At 52.5% G+C, this 25,838-nt stretch overlaps 1 protein-coding gene across 3 annotated transcripts; it reads right to left on the reverse strand.

Annotated features, from left to right (window-relative positions):
* Positions 1 to 1,285: 1,285 nt before the first annotated feature.
* On the reverse strand, positions 1,286 to 24,968 carry SNX19 (sorting nexin 19). 3 transcript variants are annotated; one of them, XR_004244442.1, is made up of 12 exons: positions 22,723 to 24,967; positions 22,240 to 22,378; positions 21,629 to 21,729; positions 21,361 to 21,480; positions 20,982 to 21,112; positions 19,761 to 19,857; positions 19,357 to 19,543; positions 17,119 to 17,248; positions 6,441 to 6,625; positions 5,616 to 5,703; positions 4,139 to 4,835; positions 1,286 to 1,835 (listed from the first exon to the last, which is right to left on the reverse strand). XR_004244442.1 is itself a non-coding variant. In XM_032133762.1 (11 exons), the coding sequence occupies exons 1-11, from the start codon at positions 24,244 to 24,246 to the stop codon at positions 4,703 to 4,705; spliced, it is 2,835 nt and encodes a 944-aa protein (XP_031989653.1). In that variant the 5' UTR covers positions 24,247 to 24,967; the 3' UTR covers positions 1,286 to 4,702. The 3 variants fall into 3 exon arrangements, 2 of the variants coding, with proteins under 2 accessions (XP_031989653.1, XP_031989654.1); XM_032133762.1 differs by having other exon boundaries at positions 1,286 to 4,835; XM_032133763.1 differs by lacking the exons at positions 1,286 to 1,835; positions 4,139 to 4,835; positions 5,616 to 5,703; positions 6,441 to 6,625 and adding an exon at positions 12,743 to 14,126 and having other exon boundaries at positions 22,723 to 24,968.
* Positions 24,969 to 25,838: the final 870 nt, after the last annotated feature.

The following is a 25,838-nucleotide window of genomic DNA, read 5'->3' on the forward strand; positions in this document are numbered from 1 at the left end:
AAGCAAGTTCCAGACAGGAATTAAAGAGTGTAGCATATCCAGGGGAGACAGGGGCTGCAGAGGCATTAAGGTAGGAAGAATATAATTACCTGACCTGGACTGTGGCCAGGATAACTGTGTTCACTTATTTCAACAAAGCCAGAAGTGCCAAAACCTGGATTTTCCATTTAAACCCAGAAGATGGCAAATCACAGAGCCCTGATTTCATTCCTCCAAGTTTTGGCTGGCCAGGAAGAGTCTTCCTGATAGGGGTGAGAAATTAACACCCACCTCGTGTGGCCACGACAGCAGAGCTCCCCCTCAGCTTCACCTGGGAAGCCTGATGCCATCCCAGTGCCATTCCCGTGGATCTCGAGGCAATGCCTGCATCTTGCAGCACCCAGGACATCCTCCCACTCCCCACAACTCGGGCACAAATTCAGCCACGGGCTCAGAGCACAGCCCCGAGTTCGATCTGGTATTAATTATCCTGTTCTGCAGAGATAAATGCTTAATCCTCTGGCTGTTGACACTGGAAATGACCCAATCTATCCCGGGTGGATATGATCCTGGGGAACTTGGCTTCAGCCATGATCCCACATCATGTGCTGTACAAATGTTCGCTGGCTTGCAGGGAATGGATTTCATAGGGTCTATGGGCTCCTTCCGTGGCACAGCTAATCCAGAAAAATACATGACCCAAGCATTCATTGTATCAGGTTTTTCTTCCTCCCTCTTGGCTTTTTTTTTTCCCCTTTAACATAATATTGTAAATTTCCCGTGGAATTCCTCAGTTTCAGACATGCCCTATTTCCTCACAGCTTACCAGCTTTCCTACTCCAGCACTGACAGCAAGGAAAGCTTCCGAAGCAGCGCTGCCCAAGGCATGTGGAGATGGGTCTGCACAATCCCTGCTTCTAGGGGAGTCTTTCCCTGTTTTCCAGAAGAAAGGCAAATGATCCACATTGCTTCCCTGGTTTTAGACTCCCTGGAAAGCCTAAATCAAGGGGTTTGTGTCAGGGAGAGAGCAGCAATGCTGGTGAGGTGGGAAACTGCTCCGACTCCGGACCAAGCTTTAAGGACTTTGGTCTTTCCCATGCCTGAGCAGCCCCACTGTGTGCCAGGAGGGAAAACCCCTGTCCCACACCCACTGTCACCCACCCTGCTGCCCCAGCCACACATCTGTGACGCCTGGGAGACACCTCCCCCCTTCCCCACTCACACCCAGCCTCTTCCCCACTTGTTCTTCTCTTCCCGAGGGCTGCCTTACAGACCAAAGGCAAATTTTAAAACTCTGACAGAGAAATGAGTTTGAAATGAAGTATTATTGCACACAAGTACTTGGGAGTGAAGCTTTGCTCCCCATTTAACAATTAACCAGGTTTTCCAGGCAGCACAATTCCACAGAGACTCCAACAGCAGCACCACAAGCAGCTGATACAAAGGTTGAGTACAGGAAATAGGGAGTCAGTGCATGGTGGGATTTTTTTCCCCTAAAAACAGAGTTTAACAGTTATTTAGCTCAGAGTGGTGCCTTGGAGCTCTACACCACTGCACTCAGCCACACATAGGAGCAACTCCTGCTTCCAGGAAGCTTCCAGTCAACTGGGGGAAACTAAGGAAGAAGGAAAGGAAATATTTCTCCACAAAATCAGCCAGTGGTGGGCTGGAGGCGGATCACGCACAGCCAGAAGGACCTGGAGAGGGAGAGCTGAGCACCCACCTGAGGCAGGTACTGCTCTTTACCTAACGTGACACCAGGCTGCAACTCTTCATTGAGATGGAATCTGGCTGCTCTCACCACCCGCCCTTCAGAGAGGTGGCAGGAGCCTTCTGCAAATTCCTTCTACAAATTCCTGCAGAAAAAAAGGAGCTTGCTGAGAATATGACACACACAGAGCGAGCTTAAGTTTTTTTGTCAACCTTGTTTGTTTTACCAAAGCAGTTTTTCTAGTCTTAGTCCAATGGAAATAAACTTTCAGCCCACCTGAATGCAGAAGTTTCTATTTGCCACCATTGTGCTCAATTAAATCCCAAAATTACAGTGAGGCAAAGGACTTGCAGTAGGAGAAAAGCTGAGCTTTTAACTGGATTTGTTTTACTCCTTAACAACACGATGCAGAGAGGGGCTCTTTGCTCCTGGGCAGCTCCACCTCAGCTGTAAGGCTGTACTCAGATCTCCCAAGGAGAGAATGGGAATTTGAAGCCCAGCCAGTGAGAGCATGAGAAAGGGCTCAAACCCCTCATGTCTGAGGCAAGAAGGGGGTTCTGGAGAGTAAAACAACCCTTCTGCAATTCAAACTCCTTAGGTCTGCTCCCAGCTCCGACACTGACTCTCAGTGCACATAAGTAAATCTAATTTCTCTGCCCCAGCTCTTTGTATCTTAACACAGAGGGGGACGTTGCTGCTGGGACAACCCCAAATCGCTGCTGCACCACCCCAGCCACGCACCAGCTCCCAAACTGGCAGTGATCACAAATTATTTCCACCAGGAGGACTGAACATTCAGTCATTTGCATAATTTCAGAGGTGGGGGTTTAAAGCAGGGAGAACTTGGGCTTCCTGGCAAAGAAGAAGTGTCAGCTCGTCCTTCCAGTGCGTGTAGGGACAGCTCTAGACTTTTGCCCTAAGCTGGAACTGGCAATGGATAACCTGCACTCCATGATCCTCTTCAGCAAAGACTCTTAATATTATCCCTAATCAAAGACAGACCCCAGTCCTGGAGCCCCAAAACCACACCATTAATTAGGAAGCAACAGCAAACGAGCACAACCAGGAGCATCTGAGAGGCCACCAAGCACAACAGGGCTCTGCTGCCTCATCTCTGGCTGGTGGCTCCTTCTCCCCCTCCTGGCAGCTGGGGTAGTAAATGGAAGCAGGAGGAAAAAGGAGTGGAACAGGAACCTGGCAGTGAAAGACAAGGTGAAGCAGCTGCTCCAAGCAGATATTTAAGGATATATCTGAGTCCTGCTTCCCAAACTGCTGCTCAGCCACTTGGGATTATCCCAAAGCATTCTCCACCTAATCTACTCTCACTTAACTCGCATCTCCCTTCTTCTCCAAGCAGGTGGCCAAGCTACCATCTCCTGCTGAGAAATGGCTCCAACAGTGATGCGGAACTGCTTTGCTTTATGACATTGGAATCTGCCTGGTCTTGGGATGTCCTTAGAGCTCCCTAAAAATCCATCTGCTGGCAGCAAGATGATCCCTCCCGGTATTTTCACACCACAGAAGCACAGAGCAGCTCACACTGTGGTGAGTCCATCATTAAGCAGCTCCTTGGGAAAGAGCAGGACTGGCATGCTGGAGTTACACTGCCTTCTCTCCAAACATGCCATGGAGCATCCAGCTCCCACAAACAGCAGGCAGTCTCTTCCAGCCTGGCATTCCATGGTTCTGTGAGATGAAACCATCTGGCACTGTAGCACAGACACTACAGTGATCCTGCATGGTTCCCTTGTGTGCAGCCTCCTTTGGTCTCTAGACAACACCTTGACCAGCCAAGTCCAGCACTGGTCAGTCCATATTTCTCCCAGAAAATACACCAAAGCAGGTCACCAAACTGGTGTGTTGGTGCATGTTCTGAGTCCTTTTGTACTCCCAGGAACCTGACTGCTGAGCAACATCAGCTCACAAAACAAGTCTTGGACAACCTGGAGAAGCAGCAGCCAAATCCATGCTCCGTGACCTGAGGGGCTTTCCAGAGCCCTGCCCGGAGCTGCTGCAGCAGCAGGCAAAGCAAACCAAAGCCCAGTGCCACAGCAATGAGGAGCAGAGCTCAGGTAGTGCTTGCAGGCCCTGTGCTGGAGCCTCTGGCTGTCCAGGATTCCTCCCAGGCTCCAAGGGACTCATTCCTCTTCCAGAGCTTCCTGTGACAAGCACGTTTGTGTGGGAGCTGATTTACTTGCTGTGTCCCACATGGGTCAGCTCCTTTTGTCCTGTGCCTTCCAGGTGACTGTCCCAGGGACTAAAAGGTGACTCAGAAAGCACAATAGAAGGGAATCCTAAAGTCCAGCCGAGCTACCATTCCTCCCTAGCCTGAGGAGAGTCTCTTTCCCAGGATCACAGTCCACCCTACTGCATCCTAGAGCAGTGGCAGGGAGAAGCAGCTGATCTTTGTCCCCAAGGCAGGGCAGCACCTTTGACCCCTGTTCTCACCTCCCAGGTATTTGGGCAGTTGGATGCTGACTTCAGGACCAGCACATCTCCACACTCCATCCTTTCCCCTTCTTCCTGCTGTGACACAGATTGTGCAGCGCAGGCTGCTCACAAAGCAGGGACAGCACTGCTCCTCCCTCCACCTGTCCTGCAGGAACATCCATCAGCAAGGTCCCATCACACCAACTCTCTCAGTGCCACGTGGGCTCTAAAGCCACGAAAGCAAATCTCCTGTGCTCTCTGCCTGGAGATGTTAGAGATGTTCAGGAAGGTGGGGCAAGACCACGGGTTTGTGGCTCCTTCTCCAACGGGTCAGGCTGGTTCATTCCAGGCTCTCCATCGGGTCAGCAATGAAACAGATGCTGCACAGCATCTTCAGCCCCTCACTCTGGGTTTGATCCACCACCCAGCTGAAACAGAGAAGCCTGGAAGCAGCTTCATTTAGCACTGGCTGGAGAAATTCCTTACAAGAAGCTCCCAGGCACGTTCAGTAAAGGCTGAAAATCCAATCATTCCATGCCTGTGGCTGCTTCTCTCCTCCACTGCTGGGGGCACCAGCCCCGGTTAAAGGGCTGGGACAGCTTTGTCCAGGCCACTACAGGCACATGGTGTGGCAGCTGCAGCCTTGGGCTCCTTGCTGGAGCCCTTCAGAACCAAGAACTCCAGCAGAATGTCCAGGAGGCAGAACACCAGGTGCCTGGAATGGAGAAAAGACGAAGCTTAGGCTGGTCAGGGCATGGGAGGCAAAGCTCAGCACAAGGGAGGGGTGTTCCAATGCTCCAGGGGAGAGAGGAACAATATTGGGTCCCCAGAAGAGAAATGTTTTCAGGGGTGGTTCAGCTTTTTTTCACCTCCCCCAAACCAGTGGGTGTTAAGGCTGCTGAGCAGCACAGAAAACACAAATGCATCTTGTGTTTAACAGGATCACAGGTTCACTAAAGACAGAAAAGACCTCCCAGATCATCGAGTCCAACCTGTGGCCAATCCCCACCTTGCCAACCAGACCAGAGCACTGAGTGCACGTCCAGTTGTTCCCTGGACACCTCAGAAGATGGGGACTCCAACACCTCCCCAGGCAGCCCCTTCAGTGAAGAAATACCTCCTGATGTCCAGTCTGACCCTCATTTCTCTGCTATCCATCACCAAACCCTTTTTTTTCCAGACTCACAGCACTGGGGATAGACAAGAACACCCCCTACACAGAGCTGCAGCTCTTCCCACACCAAACTAAACCAGGATTTGTCTTACTTCCCTGACATGCACTAACTAAGCAGGCCAAACAACATTAATAACATGACTGGCTCAATAATCGGCAGCCAGACTGAGGTTCTGGACACGCAGATGCCCCTGATATTACAAGTCTGGAATAACAAGGTGGATGTGCTCGGTGCCAAGCAGTGGGAATCGCACGGCAAAACCCCGGGCACAGCTCTCAGACCCCATGAGAGGCACCAGGGTAAAGAACACAATCCCATACCTGTTGATGACAGGCTGGCTCAGCGACTCCAGCACCAGGTTCCAGCTCATCCGACACTTACTGGTCCCAAGGATTTCTTGGATCACATCTGTAAGTGTTGGAGACAAAGCTTTAGGAGCTGCATATTCCCACAGGTCAGTCTTGTCCTGGTGGGTGCTGAATCAAAGCTTGTGATGGTGCTCTGAGCCTGGGACAGCAGGGAGTGCCAGCAAAGCATTCCTGGCTAGAAGGGCACGTACTAGCAGTGCCTTTTCACTCCCAAAGGATAGTGAGGGCCCTTTACACTGCATCAAGGAGTTAAAAGTTCAGACTGCACTCACATGGATTAGGCAGCAGCTGCTTTAATGTCAAAGGTCCCCATGTCAAACTTCAAGAGAGGGAAATCCAGTGCAGCTGGGCTCGGGATTTCAGTCCAGTGGAAAAGCCACAGGCTTTGCATGGTGACTTTCCTCACCATGGGACCCTTTGGCAGCAGGTGGGAGCAGAGCTGTCCTGAGCCCTGCCTGAGTGAGGCGGCTCAGCAGGAACTGTGAGCACTGAATCATGGCCTGGCTACATCCGGGAATGGCCAACACACGTGTCCCTTCCCTCCGAGCTGGGCTGCTTCCCAAATCCTTACACAAACTATCCAGAACTGGAAAACTCCGGGTTTTGCTTGCAGGAAACCATCAAACCTCAAGGGTCATGAAGGTTTCCCAGTGCCTTGGCACGAGCAGACTCCATCTCTGCATTTAACCACATTTCCAGAGATTCTGGTGTGCTGGAGTGTTCCCCAGCCACTGCCCTATCCCACGGGCAGCTGACAGGTCTCTGGGACACACTTACTGGGCAAGATCCCCATCAGGCTCTGCAGGGCCTGCTCTGCTGTTGCCTTCTTCTGCTCCTCTGTCCTGGGGGATTTAGGCACTGCTGGTAAAACTCCTCCAGGCCAGATGGACTCCTGGAGCAACTGGAGGTACTGGACCCAGCGCTGGGTGCAGGTCAGGGTAACCATCTGCACTTCCAGCCACCTGCAGGAACAGGGAGAGAGACAAAGGTCAGGGAGGGTCTGGCTTGGGACCCAGTTGGGATATTTCCACCCATCAAGAGCCCTGGAAGGGTAAATCAGCTTCCTGGGTTTGTTAATGTGCAGTTTTCTTGTCTCTACGTCAAAGATCTTCATAAGTATTAATTAGCTGAGTTTTCCACGCACCAAAAGTAGGAAATGTTCCCTGTGTTACAGACAAATGTGGGAAAAGCGAAGGCCATAAAAAGTCCCATCACCCTGCTAATCACAGGAACCCAAGTGAATCACCCAGCTCAGGGATATGACTGGCCTGAAGCTCCTAAGTTATCCCCAAGCACAGTCCGAGATGGAGCTGGAGGAACTGGTGTTTAACTACAAACAACCCCCAGGAAGGACTACAAGGACATGAGCTCTGTTCTGGCAGCCTCTGCTCCTTTTATCAGTCCCTCTGCTACCAAGACAGTCAAGGATGTCTTTCCTGGAGACCAAAACACACTCCAAGGATGAGCCATGAATATCCTGATGCTTCATCCCCCCTCTCATCCTACTGTTCATTCTGCTGTTCATGCTTCCCTGCTGTTCAGTCCTGCTCTGCCCACTGATGGCAAGCAATGAAATCCTAGAATCCCCAAACGCTTTGATTTTGGGACCTTAAAGCTCATCTCATTCCACCCTGGGCAGGGACTTCTTCCACTATCCCAGGGTGCTCCAAGCCCCATCCAACCTGGCCTCGAGCTCTTCCAAGGATGGGGCAGCCACAGCTGCTCTGGACAACCTGTGCCAGGGCCTCCCCACCCTCCCAGGGAAGGATTTCTTTGTTCCCATCCAAAGTCCAACAGAACTGCTGATGCTCCCTCCCACTGGGTCAGGACTGTGCCCTTTTTACAGTAACCACCTGCAAATCTCAAAATCCCTGCTCCACAAAAGGGCTCGGAGGCGTTTGCAGCTGCACTGGGATGATGTGACCCCACCACCCGAGTGCTGGCCAGGGACAGTTCCTAAATCAACCACATGGACCCTCTCGCCCAGACGGGAAATCACTTCCCATGTCACAGCACAAGCCACAGCCGTCAGTCAGAACTTGCACTGCCTGGAGTCTTTCCCCTCAGAATCCCCAGAGGCCGTGGGTGAATCCCACGGAGGCCCCAGGATGGTTCCCTGGTTTAGCAGGACTCGGGGTGCAGCGCTGATGGTGCCGCTGGCCTCACTGGCGGGAGGCTCCGGAGCAAAGCTGGGAGTGCCGGCACGGCGCTGGGCTAGGGACAAGGCTTGTGACTGCGCCAGTACTTCAAGAGTCCCAGAGGAGAGGAGTCAGCCAGCAGGGCCAGGAGACCCGTTCCTCTTGGCAGCTGGTGTTCGTGCTTGCAATTCCGTCACCACTACGCCCCGGCAGCTCCGAGTACATCCAAGAGCCCTGCCAAGGCAAACTTTATTTAACCTGCGCTCTGCCAGACTGTCTGCATTCTTCCTGGGCGAGGCATTCGGGCCAAGGGTGTCCTTCCCCACACGACTGGGGAGTCGGGAATAGCAACAGCCAAAGGTGAGCAGGGCAAAGGAAGCAGGTTGGCATCGTGCGGGGCAGGGCCGCGGTGTGAGCATCCCTTTGGCAGCAGGAAATGAGGTGAAAACAGCAGATCTTGAGGGATGCACAGCTAGGAAATGCCAGCTGGAAAGCAAAGGCCATTGAAAATTCTGAAAAGGAGCCTTGGTGCAGCAGTAAGACCAGGAATGTCCCAGAGCAAGGGACGCAGGGGATGTTGCCGGTGCTCCAGGACTGGCACTGGGAATGGGGAAGCACATCCTTCATGCTCAGCATCACCACGGACCTGGATGGTGCTACAAGATAATGCCTGAGGTGCAAACCTTCCACCTGTCCTAGAGGACAAAATGTCACATCCCAGTCCTGCCTGGGAAAAGTCATGTTGGAAATAAAATTACAAGGGTTTCTATCTCCAGCCATCAGCAGATTTTAACACTCTGGATCATGGTAAACCCTCCAGCTATTCCCAACCAAATTAAAGTGTTAAACTCTGACTTCTCTAGGGGCAAGAGTTTCCATTAACATGGTTTTTCATTAACATGGCTTTTCATTAACATGTTTTCTTACACAATCTGCTTTCCTAGCTGAGAAAACATCTGACAAGCAACAGAAGTTCAGAGACTTGGGGACAGAGCTGCAACGAGTCAACCCTGCACCGAGGGGGTTCAGATTGAACACTGACACCAAACTCATTACAGCAACAGCCACTGTCCAGCCTTTAAAAGGCTGCAGAAAGCAAAGAACAAGCTTTCTTTTTTCTTAGGGACATTCCTAAAATAGCAAAAAATCAAGCAAAGAGTGGACAGAGAGAAAGTTGAACCTACGGAGGACAGCACACGTTTCCAGACAGCTCAAGAGCAAGCTGAGAACTGACAAATGCTGGAAGGCCCCACACAACCAACCTCCTGTTTCCAGCTCATGTATGTCCATAAAAACACCTGAGTTAGGCAACAAGGCCCCCAAGTAACACCTCTGAATGTGATCACACGTGCACATACTGCAAACAGGCCAGTGCCTACAGGTCTTGATTCCCACAGTTGTGCAACACCACTGATGGATTTTCTTCCCGAGTCTGGCAGCTCACTGCCTTCCACTTTGGGAAGCACAGGGCAGGATCTGGGAACGGCTCCATGGATCTTGCACAGCTCCACACAAGCTCCTGAGAAGAGGCCAACTCGCCCCATTACATGGTGCTCAGACAGCTGGGGAAGAAGCACCCAAACCCACAAAGTTTACAAAGAAAAGCGAAGGAACTAAACAGGAAAAGGGACAAGAAAGAAGGAGAAACCACAGGCAGGTGCAAATGGAACACAGACCAAAGCACCTCAACTCTGGGTTCCCTCTTGCCAGTCTGTCAGTGTGTGGAGCTGTTCTGAAGGCACCGGGAAGAGAACTGCCTGCAGTGATCCGTGTGGCTCTAAATCCACTCTGGGAGAGCAGCTGAGGCTTCAAAAGAAGATCTCAGAACAGAGTGACCTGAGTTTTCCTCCCTCCTCGCAACCACAGTGAACCACCAACACCCATTTCGGGGAATCACATCCCATTTCGACACACACAGGGGCAGCACCAGCAGCATTTAAACTGTGAGGAGCAAAGTAATTCACAGAATCATAGAATATCCTGAACTGGAAGGGACCCACAAGGAAAGTCAAGTCCAACTCCCGGCCTTGCACAGGACATCCCAAGAATCCCACCTCAACTCCCACAACTGTAGTTGCAACTCAGGGAGATTCACACCAACTTTATTGAAAAATCCTACCTGAGTAAACCCCAGAAAATGGCAAATTGACCTTTCCATCACACAGACTTGCTGCACCAGGATTGGGATTAACAGCTCAGGAACTCCAAATATCTGCTGGTTCAAAGCTGACCTTCACCAGCAGGTCACAGATGATTTTTTGTGCTATTAAAGGCCTAAGCATTTGAGATTCCTATGCCACACTGAAAGCACACACACGCTGCTCCCAGGTAGAAATAAATCCACCAAGAAACATAAATAGACCTCTCTTTTTTTTTTTTTTTTTTTTTGATGGCTGATGAGTTACTATTTTCATTCTGCTATTTCATGAAGAAATAGCCTTAATAAGAAAGAAAAAATAAACCCATCACAGAACCATCTCCTTACACTTCAGCTGAGACCAGAAATAGATAAAGCGACCTCCTGGGCTCAGACACTCGAATGCTTTGACAGTGCCCAATGCAAAGAGCCAGACTGCAAAGGCTGCTGAGGCCTGGAAGATAATCTGGAGGTGCATAACTTGCCCATGCTGTAAGGGACCTCTGTTTGAAATAGCTGCTGGTGGAGGAATGAAATGGCTGCTAAAAAAGAGCCAAATTAATGCCATGGTTTAAGCTGGACCTGCAAGGTCAGCTAAAGGGGTCTGTTATGATGAGAAGGCCTGGGAATGAAAAACAAGGGCTGGGGGTGCATACCTTGGCCTTCCTTGGGCTCCTAGAAACAACAAGGGCTGCTAGGAGGGAGGAAAGGCAGGCCGAGAGTCAGGAACAGGCAAATGGGCTTGGTTCTACCTGGCTGGATCCACTCACTCAAGTGGACTATCCAGAGGGTTCACCTGCAGATGAGGGAGCTCAGCTCAGCTCAGCAAGTAAAGCCCGGACAGGTTGGACTTGCTTGGTGTGGACGATAAAGATGTGCTATGAATGAACAAAGAGATCCAACACTCTCCAAATTTACAACCACCTGCCACAAGCAGGTAAAGCTCTGCTCTTTTTGTCCATCAAGGTGAGGATAAGAACTGAGATCACTTCAGCTAAGGAACAGTCAAGTTAAATATGCTGATTACAATTGAAATCTGAAGCAATAGCCATTGTGATTTCCTCACACCCAGGGATTTTAAGGATTCAGACAAACACAAACTGAAGACGAGGCCAGAGCTGGAAGGCGACAAAGAGGAGAAAGTTTCTCTGCTTTAGTTGTATAAATACAAACAGCCCTACAAATACACATGAGATAGCATGTCCAGCTCAACACTGACTGCTTCCCACCCCAGAACATGGCCTCCCTTTCCCTAAGGAATACACTGTGGCTATCCAGAAGCTCAAAAGAGGCCTGTGGGACCAAGGTAGCAAAAATGATTGAAGAAAGAAGCAACATCTGGAAAACACGAGGCATTCAAGCATGACTCCGAAATCAAGGAAGGCCGGTGCTTAAATCACCAACCATCCCTCCCTCACCAGTTCTTGTCCCTCAAATTCCTCCCCAGATAATGCCTTGAACCACAAGATTATCCTTAACTCAAGGGCTCAGGAGGAGCAACATTTCAATGCTTTGACTGCAAAACCTTTCTGAGGAAACCTTGTAAAAATGAAGCAACAGCTGCAGTGGGCACAGTAAGAACTGAAAAACACAAATGGAGAGTTTTTGCCCTGAGGCTCAGCTTTCAGCACCTGCTACCTGAGCCTAAATCCACCTTCTCCACACAGCAGAAACGGGTGCAGCATGCCCAGCTCAGCACCTTCAAAGCAACCTCACACTTGTCCAAGCCATGGGTAAACCCTGTGCTGAGGAAGGAAATGGGAAAGAAAAGTAAAAAAATAACCTCCATAAATCAAAGAACATGAAGCATCCCGAGGCCCTTCAAAGTTCTGCACAAAGTAAACTCTCCTTCTTGAAATGTTCCTCCCCTGCTGCCCTATGAACGTGTAGAGCTGTGAACAACCTGTCCTGTACCTGGCTGGGGACATCCTGGGCAGAAGGGTTTTCCTACCTGCTTGACCCAGGCAGTGAGAGGTGGAGCTGGCAGAAACCCTGGGAGATGTGGGTGTGCAGGACATCTTACTGTGGGGCAGAGAGGAAGAAAAGATCAACCATTCCCTTCTGTAGGCAACCATTCATCCCTGCAGGGAGGAACCCACACCTCGGTGCTGGGATTTCTGTGCCATTTTATGTGTGGCTCCCTCAAAACACACCTGCTGCAAGAAGCAATCATGGAAACTCACAGGACTCCAACGTCTTCACCCTGCAGTGAATGAACCAAATTCTGCTTTTCCCAACCTAGATCCTCCTGCGATGCCTTGGGGCTCAAGGAAGGGGGGAAGGTACGTGATTAAAATAATCGTCCCCAAACTTCCTTGATTTTTCACAAAGCAATCCTGGCTTTTGATAACATCTTCTTCAAGTATTTATTGAGCCAATTAAGCTCTCAGTGGTGCCCCAGGGAGAGGCCAGGCTGTCTCGGCCAGGCCTTGCTTGGAGCAGTTGCTTCATTAGCCCACTTCAGAATCAAAATACATAAACCCACTATTAACCCTTCAAAAACCAGGGAAAACTAAAACCAATGGGGAGACATTACTTCCTCTCAACCCTTTTCTTCTTTGTTCCATTTGAAATAGGAAGCTGTTGTGCTTTTTTAAATCCAGGAAGAAAGCTGGCATGTGTAACTGCTGAAACAGAATCAGAGTTAAAATAATGTTGCAATTGTTATCAAAGCATGGAGTGCTGGCTTCATTCTAGTGGCTGTTTTTGGAAGAAGGCTGCTTCTAGAAGAGGGAAATAAATTTTGTTTGGGACAGAGATTCAAAGCCAGATCCAAAATTTCCAGGTGCTTGGAGACAACTGAATCGAGGCCCATTTCCAAGCTGATTTTATTTACTTTACATATACACATGAAGACACACAGAGTCCTGAAATCGCTTTTACTGACATACCACAGGCTGCAATTCCTGCTGCTCCTCACGGCTACAACGCAAACAGCCAAATCCAGAGATGAGGAGTAAGATGCCATGAGGTTGCTTCCCCTAATTCCCAACTCTGGTGCTGCTTTTAGGCTTGTTTTTTAGGGACAGTGACTTCGTTGCCACATACCTGGGCCTGCCAGCACAGTCCCTGTGTGTGCAGCTGCAGAGGTCCTCACCCAACATACCCAAATCCCCTCCCCAGGTAACAAACCACGAGAATGAGTGGATTTAATGCTCCAGCTGCATTGATATTGCAGTTCTGCCTGGTTGTTTCTGCCAGCAAAACCCAGAGGCACTGCCTGAGGCTGGATGGCACATGCCAGCCAGGAAGCCAAAGGGAAGTGGGAGCACTGTCTCGGCTGTCAGACACGGCCCCTCCGTGGTTCCAGGGCTGGCAGAACTCCCTGCCCATGGGCACTGTGCTCCCAGCACTCCCAGCACTCCCAGCCCATGGGTGCTTGGCTGCTCCAGGTTTACTCAGGGACATTGAAGAGGGTCAGGCACCACTATTTGCTGGTGGCACTTTCCAGTCAAGAGGATCAAGGTGGCTGCCAAGGTTCTTTGTGCCAGTTCTGTTGGCACAGAGATCAAAGAAAATCAAAGAGAAAACCAGAAAAAAGCACCCAGCCAGCAGCTCTCCGAAGCTCCAGACCTCCTTGATCTACAAGTGCCCGTGACACTCAGCCTGACAGCGACACAGTGGAAGAGCCCAAGACCAAGGTGACAGCATGAATGTGCAAGAATCAGTTCTCAAAAGCAGGATGGTCACCTGCAGTCAGTCTCAAAGCACCCCTGGCACTCCACCTACAGCTCACACAGACCGGAATATCACCTCCTCAAATCTTCCAGTTCTGCCAAGGGATGAGGGGACATGGACAAAGCCTGGAAGAGCACGGGAATGACCCAAAGCAAGCAGCAAGCCAAGCAGGGCTGAGCTCATGGGTAAGGCAGGGATGATTTGCATTTATTTTAACTCATGCTCAGTGGAACATGACACCATCAAAGCTGCCTGAGTAGTTCCACACGCTCCTTTCAGGGCAGGCACTTCCGAGCCTGGCACGGACCCTGTGCCCCAGCCCGGCTCAGGTTCCAGGGCACAGACACCCAGGGTGTGCCGAGACACCTTCCCCCCACTCAGCGGTTTGTGGCCATGGCTTTCTGTTGTGCTGCATGAGAAGGAGCCAGGAAAAGCTTACAGACCAGGATCTGCCCCTCAAATACTCCCAGGTCCATCCTTGGGATGCTGGCTCTCTGCTGGGGCTCGCTTCTGGAAGGGAAAGCAGAGGTGGTGGCTGTCACCCTGGCCCCAGCACTGCCCCCATGCTCTGCATGGCAAACCCTAGACCTGTGGCTACTGTGCCACTGGGGACAACTGAGGGCAGGGTGTAGGGTCACAGCACGGCGTGGTTCGCGTGTTTGCTGCGTATTTTTAACACCTCTTTGACTCACAAGGCTCTAAAAAGCACCCAGATTCTCCAAATGCTTCTTAGCTCTTGCACTGAACACCCCCAGAGCCCAGAATAGCCCCATCTCCTCCCCTGTGCCAACAGGTTCCCGCTGCAGCCTCCCAAGGGAAGAGGAGAGGAGCCTTTCCAGCCCGCGGGAGGGAAGCGGAGCCGGACAGAGGCGGGAGCGGGGCAGCGGGTTTGTTTACAGGCACGGCCCCAGCACGCAGAGAGGCTGCTGGAAGCAATCCTCGGCCCCAGGGTCATTCCCACTCCCAGCCCCTCTGCCTCCCCTCCATCCGCCTCTCCTTTCAGCTCCAAAAAAGGATCACTCCCTGTTACATAATGGGATGAGCGCAGTGCGGATCCGGGCTCGCACACGCGGCCGCCCTTGACTCAACAATCCCTTTTTCGGTCATGGAGCCTTCCTCTCCCACTGCCATCAAAGTGACACTCTGGGAGATGGATGGGGGCTGGCTCCAGCTACCCCAGCTACGGAGAAGGGGGGAAGGAGGAGGGTGGTGGGATGCTCCTTGCAGAGAACAGTGAATGGAGCAGGTAGGGAGGCCCCATAAGCACTTGATGTCACTGCTAGCCCAAGGGAGAAAATCCTCCAAGAAAGGGACTGGCTCTTGAGAGAAGCTGGATCTCATTCTTGGTGTGGGTTTTGTTGGTTTGTGCCCATTTCTATCACTCTGCACCGTGTCTCGTGCCAGAGCAGAATCATCAGCTTGCAGCTGCAGGGGGGCAGCAGGAGTAGCACCTACTCACCAAATGCAAGCTGGCAGAGGAGTATCCAGCAGTGCCCCCCAAAACACTTTTAGGACACCTCCTTTTCATCCCCTACCACCTCACCCAGCCACTGACAGGAACAGGGAAGGATCTCATCTCTTGAAAGGATGAAGCCCACTCCTACTTTGTGGCCAGTAATGGCTGGAGACACAATGCAAATCCATCTGCTGTCCCATGTTTGTGCGCCTGCTCTCAGAGGCAGGAACAACAAATCCTTGAATAGCAGATGCTCCCAGAAGAGTTTCTGGTATTTTCCCCACCTGTAAAGGTCCCCAGACACAGCGCCAGCCAGAATGGCAGTGCCAGGTCTGGCTGAGCAGTGATCAAGTTGTAAATAATTAAATGGAAGAGAAATGCCACCAAATCCCCACTGTGTCCCTGGACAGGCAGGTCTGAGCTAGAGAGTTTCAGGTCTGCTCAGGACAGCAGTGACCACCTGGGCCAAGTCTCAGGGCCAGGATGAACGCCAAACCAGCAGGAAGGCTCCCCATTCCCAGTTCTCCTCCGGGCTAGGGGTAACTATAGGCAACAGAAATGTTCCCTGCAGGAATCCAGGTGGAACACCATCCTCCTGGCAACACGTCAGTGCCCACTGTGCAGCTCTTTCCCCTGTCCCCTGGGATTCCTGATTGTCCCAGAACATGAGCAGAGCCAGCCTCAACATCTGGATTTCAGCACAGACACAGAGTTTGTTCAACAGGTTGTAGTTGCACCCTGACCTCATGGTGACACCAAGAAGTCCCAGGGCTTTCCCACATCACCCCCAGCCAAAGCTCTGCCCGCAGCACACGTGGGTTCACTCTGACCTGTTCAAGTGGAGCAGCCACAGACACATTCCTCCTCACTCTAATGCACCAGCACAGCTCAGGGAGCTGTTCCACCACCCAGAGCAGGCATGTGCTGTGCGTATCCCAACTTCTCTAGTGGAAAATGCCAATGCCACGTGTGGGTGCTGCAGGCTCCCTGGGTGACCAGGACACAGCTTATTAGGAGGTGATGATGATGTGCCTATTCAAGCTCTCATACCTCCGTGCTTACACACAGGGATTGGGTTGCAGCTTGTTCCCAAGAAACCAGAGCCCATTCTGGAGAAGTGGGAGCAACCCCCACCTCCTGCCACCAAAGGGAACAGACCAGGACTGAAGGACAGCAGTCCCTGACCTCAAAACACTTTGGCAACATCTGCTGAGGGCAGCTTAAGTTACCAGCTCAGTTATAATGTGCTGCCCTGCACATTCTGACGGCAGAATCTTAGATCTGACATCTTTGGATGCCTGCGGGAGAAGAAAGGGCGCAGGAGCGGGAAAAGCACTGCTCCAAGACTCTCCCAAGCCCAAGTCATTCAGGGAAGGCTTTCCATGTACTCTAAAAAACCACATCCTCAGCTAGTGATAGTCACCAACCTACACCAAAAAACAGGAATGCTCTGTTTGTGTGTCTTGGCCTTGAGCCTTACCACCCAGAGGCACTGGCCCCAGGAAAGCTTGGCAAGTCCATCCCAGCTGGAAAGGAAGCCTGTCCCTACTCCATGTGTGGGTCCCTGCCCCAGGCACAGGCAGAGCAGAGGGGTGCAGCAGCGAGAGCAGAGACCACACTCTGCGCTGTCACTGACAAGTCTCTGCTCCCTGGGCCTGTTTATTCTACTTCTGCAGAAAGAACACACTGAGGCCCTGGGCAGCAAGAGAACAGCAGGCCGGTCCTCCCAGGAGAGCCACAGAGCTGGGCACTGCTGCCCTGTCAGGAGCCAAGACTCCCACCCCAGGGCTGGATCTTTCCTTTCCCTGATATCAAGGGCCTGGAGGCTGCTCACTAGAGCTACACCAGCGCTCACAGGGAAAACAGCTCCCAGTGCAGATCCCCAAGGTGTTTACTCCACACACACGGAGCACCTGCTGTGCAGAACCTTGTTGGCTGATGCACACACAGCACTGATCTGCATTCAGCCACAAGCTTCCACTTCCAGCTGTGACTCCAAAGGCAATGCCCCTCACAGAGCAGCCAGCGTGGTCACTCTGGCCTTACCTTTGAACCAGGGTCCCAAAGAGCAGGTTGAAGACCTTCTGGATGTTCTCCGTGCACAGCCAGCTCCAGTGATCCACCAGCACCAGGCGAAGCACGTCCAGGGCCAGGTCAGCCAAAGCTGTCTCAGAGTCTGCCAGGAGGAAGAGGAGGGGCAGATGAAGGAGCCACTTCAGGGCAGATCTGGTGAAAAGCATCACCCTAAACTCCTTCTTTTCTCCCCAGCTTGGCCCTTTGTGCAAACACAGATGACCTGCTGCAGCCCAGACAGCCTGGGACCCTGCCCTCCCCACTCTTTGATTTCCACCTCACGCAGGCAGCCCCAGTCTCCCACCAAGGGCTGCACCAAAGGCTGAGTTGCTTCTCAGTTAACAGCAGGATTATCAAATCCCAGTCCATGCACAGGGGTGGCCGTGTGCCCAAAACAGGTGAGAAAGCAGGTGGTGACTGTAGCCAGGAAAAGGTGCACTGCTGAGGACTATTATCCCTGTCTTCCCCATTCCTTTCCCTTCTTCCAACAGTTTTCCAGGCTCAAGGCTCTGTTGGTGGCTGCGGGCTGCCATCGTGTGGCAGATCCCAGCCTTGGCAGGAAGGTGGATGAACCACATCTGGATAACCCAGATTTACCAGTTAAAACATTAACCCACATATCTCTGCTGTCACAGACCTGGGACACCAAACCTCCCTCTGACCCTCAGGAGGATGACAGAGCCTTCAGCAAAAACAGTTTCTACTTGCTAAGGAATTACTTCCATGCTGTTCAGCCCTGAGGTGTTGTGCTGAACAAGCTCATTAATGTGCCACAAAACTGCCCCAGACAGCTACTCTTAGGCCACCACCCCAACCTGAGGCTGCTGCCTTGGCTCTGTTGGCCAGGTGAGATCCTGTGCAGCAGCTTTCCCTAATTTGGCTGCCCTGATGCCTCATCTTCCAACCTCTCTGCCTACAGAGACAATTTACACTCACAATTTACTGCTGGAAATAAAGGGAAGAGGGATTCTGGACCTCACACCTCTCCTTCCCTCCTCTTCCTAAAAGCTGGACTAATTAACTCCAGGATTTCACTTGGAAAAGACAGAGCACTTGGCACCTCTTGCTCAGGGCCGTGCCTAAGTTACTCCTCACTTGCTTTGCCCCCCGAGACTTGACTTCCCAGTGCAGACTCTGGAGTAGGCTGCTCAGCTTCCCCTTAACCTGGGGACTGCTTCCAGGGAGCATCCTCAGCAAGCTGTTTGTTCCCACAGCATCCAAGCCCTCTTCCTCAGAGAGCTGCTGGCCAACCACTTCCCAGAAGCCACTCCATGAGCAGATAGGGACATGGGTTGCCTTTTTATCCAGACGTTTGTTCCCCTCACCCTGCCAGCCCAGCCTGAGGCATCCCAGATCTGCAATTATTCGACATCCCTGACATTCCATTTCCCTCAGAGTTCAGTTAACTTGGCCTGCTCTGTGCCGAACCCTGGCCTCCAACTCCAGTCCTGCTTCCCCAAAACCACGGGCACGTGTTCCAAGACTACAAGGCAAAGCTGGTAGCACAGGCTGGGTTTCAGAACACCAGACCTATCCTGTCACAAGCATGTGCTTTCAGTCAGAGCTTGCCAAACTTGAACCACTGGAGAGAAGTTTTTGGGAAGTTCCAGCTGATACAGCTCAGCTATTCCAAGAAAAAGACTGGAGAACATATTTTTGCATGTGTTCAGGATAATCTTGTAACTGTTCTGAGAAGCTGTGGCACCCCTGTGCTTCAGAGGAGGGTTCTAGAATCAGAAAGGGAACATCATTCCTTGAACTGAGATTACATTTGTGCTACTCCTCCCATCAAATCTATCCAGACTTAATCTCAAAAGGTCCTTTTATAGTGTATGGACATATCAAGGCTAACTTGGAACTACCAGGAAACTCTAATTCGGCCAATTTTTAGTTCGCAAGAGCTCGATTTTAGAATGTTGCCTGTTTAAGCACCGTGTCCTTAAGAAACTTCTTTGTGCAGTGACTGAGCTGAGCACACCAAGGTGAAGATCTGCAGTGACACAACTGAGCCAAGGCCCAGTTTGCTCCCACCAGCCACAGTGCCCAGAGCCATCACCAAACAGGACTGGAAAACTTCATTTGCTTTCCCTTCAATCAAGATGCAACAGGCAGGAGAGCAGGTCCTGAAGACTTTTCAAGCTGAACCTGCCCAAGTTGGAGCTGCTGTGGTACTGAGGGAGAGAAATGCAAGCACAGAGGGGCTGAGCTCACCAGAGTCAGTGTCCTGATGTGCTCCCTGCTCCGGTGTGCTCAGCCCATCCATTTCTTCCTGCTCAGGGGTTTCCTTGGCTTCTCTGCCTCCCTCGCCTTCAGGAGCTTTGCTGGGGACTGCTTCCAGCAGCTTCTCCTGCTTCTGGATGAAGGATTCCATAGCAGCCAGCGACAGGGTGCCAGAGACCTACAAAAGTGCATTAGTGCCACACAACCTGGGGTCTGCAGTGCCCAGACAACCTCCCACCTCCTGGTTTGTAGCCAACAGCACAGCCAGGGCTGCTCAGTGTCCTTCTGCAAAGACCTGGCACGTGGCAACAAGGCTGCAGCAGCCACAACCCTCGTGTATGTTAATTATTCCCAAACAGGGATTGTGAAAGGATTACAAGAGGATCTGAACTTACAGCACTGCCCTCCCTGATGGAGTACACGATCCTGTCATGAGCTTCACTCACACTCAGCACTGGAGTGATTTTACTGGATGAGAACCTCAGCCTGGACCTGAAAAGGAGAGCCATGGCACAGTCAGTTCTCTCTGCAAGCTGCAAGTCAGGAGCTTTTCAGCCAAGACCCAGGACCTGTTATTGTTGTCCACATCCAAGCTAAGAAATCTGATTAGACCCGATTAGGTGGTTTAAGAAAACATCTGCCTCCAGGATAACCAAGAGATGGCAGTGAAACCACACCACAAAAGTATTAAAGCACTTTTCCTCATGTACACCTGAGCTGAATTTCCAACATTCCACAGAGAGGTGTTACACAGAAGCTGACAGGGAGATGTAGGCAGGTATCAGCAAGGTGTGAGCACTGCAGCACACACAGGGAAGTGTTCAGGAAAGCCTCTGAGGCTGAAATCACTCAGCAGGATTGTGAAATCTAATTATAAACACTCACAAAAAGGAGGATATGAAAGGACACTGGGATTTTGGGACAAATTGTAAAATAGCGTGTTTATCATTAAGGAATGTCCTTTTCAGCCAAAATGGTTCCAAACTAGTACTTCTTTAGTTTGTCTTTTTGTCCACAGCAGATTTTTTCCAGCAAAACATCACTTTTTTGGGAAGAAAAAGCTATACTTGTGCAGAAATCTTCCCTTCCTTGGTGAGGGAAGAATCACTGACAAGCACAATGAGACCCAGCACTGTCAGCAGCACCAACATTTGGTAAGGAACATACCGGAAACGATCTTAAATGTTACTCATAAACAGCTACTTAAATGTTTTTTGGGCAAGGCCAGTGTGGAACACACGGGAGAGGCAGGAAGGAACTTTCAGGTAGATAATTTAAGGCTGTATTTTGCAATCACTCCTTATATAAGCAATGCACATATCGAAGGTTAAAAAGCAATTCCCCAGGAGTATCAGTGCCTCTGCTGGCAAATGGCAGCACCTCAGAGCTCCCTGAGGAAGAAACCCACCTTCTGTGGAAACCTGAGCATTCCTAGGAAACCCTTTATCTAAAGAGGAACTCAAACAGTTGCGTTCAGCAAGGGAAGAACAAAGTATTTCAGTTAGAGCATGACAGAATTTACTACCCAACACATAAAGCACCCAGTCAGTTCTTCCCCACGATGGGCTCGGTTTGTGCATGAATTCCTTGTTCTGGAAAGCTGAGGGAGCTCTTACTTGGTCACCTTCTTCCCGTCTGTCTGGGATTTCCCATCCACTTCCGACTCACTCAGATCCTCCGTGGGGCTCTGGGGCTCTGACCTGGGGAACGCTGTCTTCAAGGTGTCCACGATGGCATTGACAACGATCTGCAAAGCCAGCACTGCCTTTCATTACTGGATTGATCCTTATTAATGAAACAAACTGGGAGCTTTGAGACTTGCACTGTATTTTCTATTAAATAGGTTCTTTAAGATGAGCTCTGACCCTCTGTAGCTTTACGGGTTTCTGGGCAAGCTGAGCCCAGCTACAAAGGAAGGGTTTTGGCTCCTAGGAGACACTGAAGCCTAGGAAGCATCTCCAGGGGCTCAGGTAACCAGCTTCCCACTTTTCCCACCTTGTCTATCCTGGAGACAACAAAGGGCTTCTTGACGAAGGCGATCCTGGCATCGGTGTTGAGGGCGAGGAATTCCTGCACCTCCTCACTGTTTGCAATCTCAGGGACTGCACACAATTGCTGCAAGGACAGATGGAGATTCAGATCATTTTGGAGTCAAGTTCCCAACCTGATCATGTAACGTGCAAGAGACACGGGGTGCTCCACTGCCTGCACAAAGCTGTCCTGAGCTCTGCTTTTAGCTCACAGGGGCACACAAATATCTCACCTTCAGGAAAGATTCCAGCAGACTTTTCCTGGCTTCCACTTTGTCACTGTCCATATTTCCAAAGGGGAGATCAGGGAACAGTTTCTTTGGGCCTTTGATGTCTACAAAGGAAACAAACCCACTGGCAAGCTTGAGAAAACTGCAAAATTATAATAACCTTAATTTAAAACATTTTTAAATCTTAAAATTAAAAAAATTTTAAGATTAAAAATTAAAATTTTTAAAATCTTAAAATCTAAACACAGATTTTAGTCTTTATTAAAACCTTAATAAAGGTGGTTATGTGATTAAGGCTATCCCTACACACTGCCTGGCATCAGCCTGTGGTAATACACAGACACCAGTGTTTCTATTCACTGTTACGGTGCAAAACTACAAAGCCAGGTGTTGTGGAATGGGAAAAGGAATGTCTTGAAACACTGGAATTTGCTTCCAGAAGAGATGAATCTTTCCTCCAGCCAGCTCTGCACAGAACAATGGGGGATGTGGGCAGCAGACACAGCCCAGCATCCAGAGCTGCACAAGCAGGGCAGGAAACCCTCAGAGCAGAGGAGCACGGAATGGGACAAGAGGGAGAAGGATTTCCTCGGAGAGCTACTGCAGGCACTGACTTTTCAGGAACTTGCGGAGCTCCGGCTTCTCCTCCAGCCTGGTCTGCAGGTTGAGGAACTCCCGGTAGCGGCGGTTCACGGTGTGATAAGCCACCTGCTGGAGGCTGCCCGCGGCCTCGCTCTCCAGGGCTGTCTCATACTGAGGAGGAAGGCAAAGGCACAATCCTTACACATCCTAAAACAATCCCGGTCCCTGCTGGCCCCCCAGGCCCCATGCATGTCCCATCCAGCAATTCCTCACATCAACCCTTCCCTGAAGATGAAGGAACCCATCATGACGGAACAAAAGAACGATACAAAAGATTCAACCAGCCCCACAGGACCCTACAGGAATCCCTGTGCCACTACCCAACAGCCCCAGTGCCTGGCATTCCCCCAGACAAAATTTATTGTGGAGACACAGAGCAAGTCCTCAGCTCCAAACACCAGCCCAGGCGGTGGCAGGGATCTGGGAAGGGGGGTGACAGCCAGGGGAACCCTTACCTTGACAGTGTACAGGGTGTAGGGGTGGAAGCCAGTCCCGCTGTGCTCCCGGGCAGTGATGGTGCCGGTGATCCGCAGGTTCTGGATGACCACCGGCCCGTCGGGGCTGCTCAGGGGCTCGAAGCTGAAGGTGCTCACGGAAGCTGTCGGGGAGGATGAGAGCAGGGGCAGGCTCTGCCCGGGCTCTGGGGGAAACTGTGGTGGGCCCTCGGCTGTGCCCACATCTCTCCCCAGGCTGGAGGGTCTCTGTGAGGAGAACCTCCTGGGAACAGCTGGGCTTTCTTCCTCCTTCTCAACCGCCAGCTCGATCTGGATGTCAGGGCAGGAGCTCAAAGCAGAGGTGGGAAGCAGGCCAGCATCCGAGCTGGGGCCAGGGCCCTGGTCCAGGTCCCCTGTGCCATCCTCTGAGGCAGCTGCTCCCTCTGGCACAGAGGGGTCCTGGGGGGCCTCATCAAGGAGCTCCCCAGCAGGGGAAGGTGCCAGCAGCTCCACGTCCTGGCCCATGTCGGGTGCGGGCGATTCCAGCTCCAAACCCTCACAGGGGAAGAGGGATCCCAGGGCTCGGGGGCGGAGGAAGGGTTCCTCTGCATGGCATGACCTGCTCACCTCCTCTCCCTCCTCTCCAGCAGCCCCCGCCTCTCTCCTGAGCCCCTCTGCAGCCCTCGGGGACGGGGGTAGCCCGGCAGGAGCCACGTCCGTCTGTGCCGAGAAAGGCAAGGAATCCGGCACTGGGGGTGTAGGGTGGGGCTTCCCACCCCGGGGCTTCTTGGAGAACGCCCCAATGAGCAGCAGGTTGATCCAGTCGGGATCAGACATCTTCCTGACGGCCGGCAGCAGCACGTTGCAAGCCACCAGCTCCACCACCACGAACCGTCCCGTCCGCGTCTCCAGGTGCGGCCACGGCACCAGCGCCCGCAGCAGCGTGTCCACAGCGGCCCGGGCACAGCCCACCTCGGCTGCGGGGCTCAGCAGGGCGGGATGCGGCCCCGCCAGCCGGCTGTACTCCCGCCACAGCGTCCGGCCGCCCTTGGGGTCAGCCCTCAGGGAGTCCCGTGCCCGCAGGAAGCTCTGGAGGTGCTGCCCGCAGAGCAGGAGGAGGCGGCGGGCCAGGGCTCGCCGGTCCACCCGCCTCATCCGCCGCCGCAGCTCCGCAGCCAGCCCCAGCATAGCCCTCTCCACCTCGGCCTCGAAGGCCGGCTCTCTGCTCACCGTGCGGTACCAGGAGGCCACGAAATCCCGCACCACTTTACGGACGGTGCTGGCGATCTCCTCCTCCAGCCGGGCCTCATCCGCGGGGCTGCCGGCCGGGGCCCGCAGCGAGCTCACGAACCGCTCCAGCCGCAGCCGGCGGCCGCGGGGGCCGAGGGCCGGGGGGCCCAGCCAGCCCCCCAGCACGGCCAGAGCCCCGCACAGCAGCCCCAGCGCCCGCAGGTCCAGCAACAGCTGCAGGGCCAGCAGCCAGCCCAGGGCGACCACCAAGAGCAGCAGCGGCCGGCGGGACGCCGAGGGGCCCTGGGGCGGCATGGCGGGGTGGGCACGGCGGGGTGGCACGGGGAGCTGTCACAGCGTGGATGGGCGGGCAGCGGGGTGCACAGCTCGACACCTCACCAGGCCCGAGGGCTCTTCAGGGCCCCCCAGACTGGGCTGCCGGAGTGGGGATCGGGGGCTCAACCACCCCGAAACCTCCCCAGGCACCGGGGCTCAGAGCGCCCAGCAGATCCGGACCCTGACTGGGCACCGGGGCTCCGCTGTCTGGGACCCTTACTGGGGCCCGGGGCTCCTCAGCAGCCGCTGGGGTGGGTCAGAACCCCCCAGACCGGGGCCCTCACCGGACAGCGGGGCTCACAGAGCCCAGCACACCGGGACCCCTGACTGCGTTCTGGGGCACAGCCTCCCAGGTCCCCCACCGGGGCTCCTTGAAGACCCCCACACCGGGCTCCTCACCAGGCACCGAGACTGGTCAGAGCCCCCCCAAGACCGGGCCCCTCGCCGAGCGCTGGGGCTTGGCACAGCTCAGCCCCGTACCGGGCACCGGGACGCACCGACCGTGCTCCTCACCGGGCACCGGGGAGAGGCACGGATCCCCCCAAGCCCAGTCCCTCACCAGGCATTGGGGCTCACAGAGCCCAGCAAACCGGAGCCCTTGACTGGGTATCCTCCAAACCCACCACACCGGGACCCCCGGGCCCGACTCACCGCCCGGGCACTGCGCCGGCACCACCCGCCACTTCCGCCGGCACTTCCGCTTCCGGTCCTGCTGTTCCCACAGCGCCCCCTAGCGGGCCGGAGGTCTCACGGGAGTCCTCTTAACACAATTTAAGCTATAAAAATAATAAAAAAACCCCCTAAAAATATTACATTTCGCAGCCACGCGAAACAAGTTTTCACCTCCCCCAACTTTTATTTTATATGCAATAGAGAAAGTATGCAAGCACAATTTTAAATGTATAGATTTTAAAATGATAAATACCGTTCCTTTTTGCATGAATACAAAATAAAATTGAATTCATTATGCAGTTATTATAAACAAGGAAAAAATTGCGGGTTTCTACTATTTAAAGTAAAGGAGAAGTTGTGTTGCTGATGCAAACAGGCAGCTCTGCTGCGTTCCAGGTGCTGAGTGCCCTGGAAAACACCTGAGCCTTGTTACCTCATTAAGGAACAATAAGAAAAAGAGGTGTGATTGGTGAAATAGGAGTGAGGGTAATTACCTACAGCTGGTAATTAATGGGGTGATGCTGCTCAGCTGTAAAAGGGCCGGGGGAGCACGACCTCTGTGTTGATGCTCTGTGGATGTGGGAGATCCTGGACACGGCGTTGGGGTTGGTCCCGAAGGAATTTGGAATTAAACGTTTTTTGGATGTTCAAAAATACACCAGGATTTTCTCGTGAGGGGACTAAGGAGGTGTGGCTCCTCTGGAGACCCCGACTTCTCTCTAGAAGAGGCTCAGAGTTGCTTGTGGAGCTGCAAGGGACACCCCACGAGAAAGACAACATGGGATGGCAGCAGGACGAGACATCACTGCAAAAATGTAAGAGAAATTTTAAAAACTCATTTTAAACCGCTTTGGGGAGCGGGGGACTTGAGAGGGGTCCCCACTGCCACCAGAGCCCTG

Source organism: Corvus moneduloides, chromosome 25 (assembly GCF_009650955.1).
Source record: "Corvus moneduloides isolate bCorMon1 chromosome 25, bCorMon1.pri, whole genome shotgun sequence".
NCBI lineage: Eukaryota > Metazoa > Chordata > Aves > Passeriformes > Corvidae > Corvus > Corvus moneduloides.